General features: G+C 45.3%; 1 protein-coding gene across 1 annotated transcript; it reads left to right on the top strand.

Moving 5' to 3' along the window:
* The first annotated feature begins 982 nt into the window (after window positions 1-982).
* Window positions 983-6,600, top strand: LOC142803368 (uncharacterized). The gene is made up of 2 exons (XM_075888487.1): window positions 983-1,103; window positions 5,802-6,600. Exons 1-2 carry the CDS (start codon window positions 996-998, stop codon window positions 6,033-6,035), a joined length of 342 nt encoding a protein of 113 aa, XP_075744602.1. The 5' UTR covers window positions 983-995; the 3' UTR covers window positions 6,036-6,600.
* Window positions 6,601-6,901: the final 301 nt, after the last annotated feature.

The following is a 6,901-nucleotide window of genomic DNA, read 5'->3' as shown; positions in this document are numbered from 1 at the left end:
TTTGCCAACAAGTCAGAGGTTTCGCTGTGGCTCACTGGTAGATTACTGGGCTGGCGCCCAGCGGACCCGGGCTTGAGCCCCATTGTGTTGTTGGTCCTAGGTTCTTTTTTCTAATTTCGTGCGACAGTGGTTACTGACACCGGTGGCGGCGGCGGTGGACAACTACGGCGCCGCGCGTAACCCGAGTTTTGATCTCATAACAGCTTTCACCGTATAATATTAGTGGCGATCAGATCATCACTCCCCTGTATGCATAATTTCCCTCGGAAACAAAGGTCTTGTATTTCATTATTTGGGCTTTACCGCCATTTAGTGTCATACGGAAATTTGTGAGAACCGATGTTGCCATATCTTCCTGTCGTTCAGAAATACCATGAAACGCAGCGGCTTCTCGGAATGCTAAGATATGGCGGGATACAGCGCTTCGAGCACGCATGCGTCACTTTTTTTTCGTTTGTTTTGAAAGCGCGTAGCTGCACTTCTGTTGGCGCCAACGCGAATGGAACTTATCGCTATCACAGTATCATCTTGTTACACTCACCGAGCATGTGAGTTCGAGGAGACATACATATATCCTGATAGGCTGTATTGCATATTTTGTTTTCTTTTTTGACGCACTCGTACGCCTTTCTTTAGCATTATGAGACAATTATGAAACGAAAAGTAATATCGTCCTGAACTGCAGGCTGAGTATGATAATGACAGCTCACAGTGGTCAAGTTTTTTTTGCCGCTTGATCTGCCACGTCATCGCATAACGAGCGGCATTCGGTCGCACAAAAGTGGAGTAATACAAAGGAATACGACGACGAACCACTCGATAATCCTGCAAATAATTGCCATGACTAACATCGATGGCAACGCGAAATAGTAAGTAGAAAGCTATATAGGCTAAGCAAGCAATAAAAAAAATCGATACAATTGAAGCATGCTAAATAAGCGCTATAGACATCGGTGTTACAGTGCTTGTGCAGATCCTTTCTTTTGCTTCCAGTAATGCCACTCAGCTCGCTGGTCTTGATCATAGCTGGCTTGGCCGATTTGTTGATTACTTGGTTGATCGTGTGCTGCTGCTGCCTTCGATCGGCTCTAAGCAAGCAAAAGGTAAGACCACGGGTAATTTTGTCTATCACAAATAGTGAAACAAAAAGTGTCACTGTGGCTTTCTTTTCGACAAGTAAACGTCATTGTGGCAGCGTCAAGGCTTCCCTGACGCACTCTATACTAGCATTTGTCGAAACAAAGGCTTCAGCAACATACCCTGCTTAGTAATTTATCATCTGTTCAAGCATCCGTCCTCTATACTTAATGCGGCCCGCTGCGGTAATGTGCTCGGCTGCCCACCCAATGGTCGCGGTAGAAACCGATGAAGGTGAAATTACAGTACAGGGACCTTCATCATTTTGATGATGTACGTTAATGTAATGATGTACGTTAAACACCTTATTGTCTATGTCACATTTGGCGCGGAATACTGGCTGTAAAGTCTTATTCTTCCATGGAGGACTCAAGGTACTTTGTTCTATATACTCTGCGTGACGTTTTCCGCCAGGTGAAACTGTACGCCGATTGAATTATGAGTCTGCCGAATTCTAGCGGAGAATAAAACTTCGTGAGCTATACGATATTGTAAAATAAAGTTTTTTATAACTGCCAATAGTCATTAAAGGAGCTGTCTTAGACGATAGTCTTTGCAATACTCTAGCCTTGTGTCCGAAATATTACGTTAAACATAAGCTAAATTCAAGAGACGTTTTAAGCCTGCCTCGAAATATCCATAGACCAGTTCCTGAAGAGCACTCGTATTGCATTCCAGACTGCATTACTTTTATCAAGGGATCTAATAGGCAGCTTAGCACTCCACATCCTACCCGGTCTTTGATTAAGTATTTTGTAGAGCGGAAACTTAGGCCTGCAGTTGCAGATAAGGAAGGGTCATTCGAAATCATGCCTGACAGCATGTCTCCCCCCCCCCAAAAAAAAAAAGCGTTAAAAGCGAAAAAAGAGCTTGAGGATGGTAAAACTTAAACCATCGGTAGTAAGGCAACATGCTGTTGATGTTTTGTTAAGACATGCATAATGTTGAACGTATAGTATGTAACGTCAGCTAGGCTAACTTTAGGCTTGTCCTTTACTTTTTCAATTCGAACGCATAAGAACGAGATTCCTTTTTAACTATTGTTTTAGAGAAAAAGACCTGAATAATCGCTCTTTCGACTTGCAGCACTGTTTATTCTCACTCTGTTTTTCACAACTTTTTCGCGTACCTTCTCTCAGAGGACAATTCTGGTGGTTATAAAGCTTTTAGCATAGATATAGAAAAAAACTTTATATAGACCTTGCCGCATGAAGGGCTATTAAAATGTGTTTAATATTACATAAATGAACTAGGGCAAGATACGGTTTTCACAGCTAAGTGTGGTGTGTCTGCGGATGATTTCTTAGAAGCCATTTTCATGTATATAAAGCCGACGCATGCAAGACGGGAGGAAGGCATTAATGTGCGAAAATCAGGATTTTGCATTCATTCTAAAGTTGCTCCCACTCTTAGTGACATAGGCCCGAGCAATAGAGAGAAACGATTAGATGTCTTAGGTAATGTTATTATTAAGGCTCAGAGTATGTGGACGATTGCTTTATTTCCTCTAGCAGTGTTGATATTGAATCGGTGGTTACATCAGTGACGAATTACAGTTCGAATTAAATGGAGCAAGGCATCACTTCACTGAAAAAATATTGCTGCAGAATAAGTGCATATAAGTTTTAGACAATTCCTTAAGGTTTAAGTAGTACCACGTTTCCTGGCAATCTTCTAAATCACCATTCAATATCTCGTCGAAACATTCGAAGATAGTAAGAAAACGGTATAGCCATCTCATTTTTTATGTCTTTCCTCACGAAGTTGTGTGCGCACAAAATGAGTGACAGCTTTAGCACACAGGTTACGTGCATATTAAAGTGTAGATTATCCTCTCGTGGTAGTGGCCAGCAGTGTCACTGAAAGCTTAAAAAAGTCCGTTTCTTATAAGTCCGAGCATGGCTGCAGAAAACAATAGGAAAAAGCGCGTCGTTGGTATACCTGACATTGATTTTGTATTTCACAAGAATAGGAAAGTGGGGGGTAACTATACGGCGTTATTGTCGTTCTTACGGCTGCCCACAAGCTAGGTAAGATATGGGTCGCTGTACAGGGAAAGAATTGGCCGGTGATAGGCAAAAAGTGAACATTTATTTATGAAACATACCGAGTAATTTACTGATTGTCGAACGCGTTCGGTGCATAAAATTTCCAAGAGCTGGTTACTTCTTATCTTCAGTCTCGGAAAGGCACGTACCAAAGCAGGTCATTGTGAGAAGTCCGTGATCACTTAATTATATTTTATTTTTACAGCGAAATCTGTATATGGCTAGGTGAAACGGAAAAAAAAAATGTTCGCCACTAGAAACAATAACGGTCTTCATTGGCTGCTGCCGTCAGTTACGTCATACGTCGCGCACAGGCACGCGCGCGCCATTGGGAGTATACCGTTAGCGACCATCGTTACTAGATACTTTTTTCAGTTTGCAAACTGCGGCGCCGCGAGTGTCACCCAACGTGTCACCCTTCCCTGTACCGGTCAAAAAGCCGCAAGCGCGCCCCCTCTCGGCGGTGCCGTCTGACAACGGCACCGACGCTGTCAGCGTTGGCGTGATCTGCATGGTGCCGGGTGTTTTTTAATGTCTTCAACTCAGTCATCGCTTTCCTCGTGAGCTACACAGCTCACATGTGTCATGTGACGGTTCTTGAATGTGAGAAAACATGCCTCGCTGCTTTGTGACTGGTTGCCGAAGTGGGTACGATTCGACGAAATCCGCGGCCGAAAAGAGACATTTTTTCAAGCCTCCCGCTAACGAGGTGCGCCTTCAGAGATTTCAACCATAAATTAGAAAGCAAGGAAAAGGTGGCTGTAGCAAACAAAAAAGCACGTCTCCTGTAACTCTGGCTCTTGCCTTTGAAGAAAAGTGGCTTCCAGTTTGTTTGTTTCAGTGTTCAGTAAATTGTGTTTAATTTGACTTTGTTCAGTGTTCAATAAATTGTGTTTAATTTGACTTTGTGTTCTCGTCATCTCGCGCATTTTATAGCCTTAAAAAGGCCAAATTTTTATTGAAGTAGTTCGGTATCTTTCTTCTAAAGTAATGCGAATCATACGATTCAGTTATCTGGAACGAACAAGTCGTTCTGGGCTTTACACTTTAACATATCCGGCGTCATTAGATGGCCGTAGTGCGTGGCTCATCGTACAATAATATCGAAGGTTCTACGGGCCAAAACCACGATGTGATTATGAGGCACGTCGTAGTGAAGGGCTTTGGAAATTTTAACCACCTGGGGTTTCTCTAACGTGCACCTGAATCGAAGTGCATAGCATAGAAAGATACCGAACTACTTCAATAAAAATTTGGCCTTTTTAAGGCTATAAAATGCGCGAGATGACGAGAACACAAAGTCAAATTAAACACAATTTATTGAACACTGAACAAAGTCAAATTAAACACAATTTACTGAACACTGAAACAAACAAACTGGAAGCCACTTTTCTTCAAAGGCAAGAGCCAGAGTTACAGGAGACGTGCTTTTTTGTTTGCTACAGCCACCTTTTCCTTGCTTTCTAATATATGGTTGAAATCTCTGAAGGCGCACCTCGTCAGCGGGAGGCTTGAAAAAATGTCTCTTTTCGGCCGCGGATTTCGTCGAATAGTACCCACTTCGGCAACCAGTCACAAAGCAGCGAGGCATGTTTTCTCACATTCAAGAACCGTCACATGACACATGTGAGCTGTGTAGCTCACAGGGAAAGCGATGACTGAGTTGAAGACATTAAAAAACACCTGGCACCATGCAGATCACGCCAACGCTGACAGCGTCGGTGCCGTTGTCAGACGGCACCGCCGAGAGGGGGCGCGCTTGCGGCTTTTTGACCGGTACAGGGAAGGGTGACACTCGCGGCGCCGCAGTTTGCAAACTGAAAAAAGTATCTAGTAACGTTGGTTAGCGACGCCTTTTTCTGCGTCGACCGAAGCACGCATACCATTGTCTGCGCTGTCAGTGACGACCATCACTTAGCAGTGGTCGGGCTCCTGAGTCCACGCGCAGTAGTTTCAACAACAGGGAGAGGACACAGTTGCATACGAACGCGTGCACAGCAAATGACTTTTCAAGAATAGCCCCGACAGCTTACCCTTGAGAGAATTAATGTCCGCCGGGCCGAGGCCGGGTAGCGAAGCGCGAGCAGTAACTGCGCACCGAGGATCCGGCAGCCATGCGAGCCGAGTAAAAGTGACAACGTCGAGCCGAGTGAGTGGCGATGCGGGCAGAGCATCGTCAACGTGGCAGTGACAGGAACGCGTTCGCCAGGACCGACGCTCACTTTCTCGAGTGCCGATTCGGCTTCCGCTGTGACTTCTGCAACAGTTTGTGGCCGCATGTTTCAGCTTCACTCCTTAAAAATCTGTACGGAGTGCTTGGGTGGTGATTTCGTTTTTAATATTTTGTGCCTTACTTCATCAGGAGGGGCGGCGGGCCTACGTAGGTCTAAGTGGATAAGTCTGCTTTTCGAGAGGTTGGCTCCAGCAATCCCTTGGTTTAAGAATTTTTTGTTTAGAAGACTTCGGCCGGAATTTTACAGTGGTGCCGCCAACTGAATCACGTGGCTGTCAGTAGCGCGATCGACACGAAAATGCTGATCCTGCATCCACTGCGCCTTCACATGTGAAGTAACTCATCGGTGCTTGGCTGATATGCTCGTTTCCACTGGCGCACAGGCAATGCAGCGCGACCGGTGGGGGGCGCTCGCCCCCGAGGACGCACTGATCTCGGAACCGGAGAAGGAGAGCAGTGACGTTGACGACCAAGACGACGATGGCAGGACCGGCGACGCCAGTCCCTCTTCGCAGCAAGACAAGGGGAACACCTTTCGTAACCCGCTGGCTGCCACTCTTCGCAACAAGGAGGAGGAAGACGAAGAGCCCGCTGCTGCCGTGGAGGGCACCTCGTGACCACCACGCCAGTTACTTTTTTTTTTTTTTTTGCAGCATGCCTCACAATGAGTGAACTTAGTCGAGCTCGGACGCTTGACAAAGTTTTTAGATTTCACTTACAGCGACGAAGTATGGATTTTTTTCGCAGCAAAGGTCGGAATTGATAGGAAAACTCTTTATCAAAGACCTTTACGCTCAATGGCTTTGAGATGCCACTCTATTCTATGATTATAAGTGGATAACGTTTTATTTCGTAGAAATATAACCGCTTTCTCTGTAGCGCGAATTCACTGAATATGTTCAATAGACTATTTGAGTCTTGGCATTCGGGCCAAATTTTAATGCATTGCTTTAAAAAAAAAGCTTCTAACATGATCTTGTCCTGATATTTCAGCTCGTGCACAGACAGTGTATGCATACGTGCACAAAGATGTGCCACAAGGGTTTCCGCATTTTAGCGACGCAATGATTTTCACCGCACAAAACTGCGTAGACGTACATGGTATTCAACCAACACAATCCTCAAGACTTCAAGCCCGTATCTCACGTAGAATCGTCGATACCTTTCGCCAGCGGTGTTTTAGTCCGGCTTGTTGATGCACCTGAAGGAGAACACCCAGGTCCACGCTCCAATTACAAGTCGTGGCTGTGGGCGCAACAACAAACTTAGGATCATCTCAAGGTTTCTGTCCTAAATCGACTAGAATTGTCTTATTTGTCTGTGTATCGCACTTACGTGTCGTGTAAGAGGCGCCAGTCCTTGTGTTGTGCGTCGTTCCTTGCTGGCCCTTGCCGTAAACGCTCGTCTCGCGCGCCTGGAACCAGGCGATGGTCTGCTTGTTTAGTCCTGGTTCGTTCTATTGCGGAACCTTTGCCTCCGTAAA

This window comes from Rhipicephalus microplus, chromosome 3, assembly GCF_043290135.1.
Source record: "Rhipicephalus microplus isolate Deutch F79 chromosome 3, USDA_Rmic, whole genome shotgun sequence".
NCBI lineage: Eukaryota > Metazoa > Arthropoda > Arachnida > Ixodida > Ixodidae > Rhipicephalus > Rhipicephalus microplus.
Note: the sequence above shows the minus strand (reverse complement) of the source record. Positions and strands in the feature narration are given on the sequence as shown.

Excerpts from the sequence above, each read along its gene's own strand:
- LOC142803368 (XM_075888487.1), top strand. The coding sequence starts at position 996 with ATGCCACTCAGCTCGCTGGTCTTGATCATAGCTGGCTTGGCCGATTTG. Across the intron at positions 1,104-5,801 it reads CGGCTCTAAGCAAGCAAAAG|GCAATGCAGCGCGACCGGTG; the intron begins GTAAGACCACGG and ends ACTGGCGCACAG.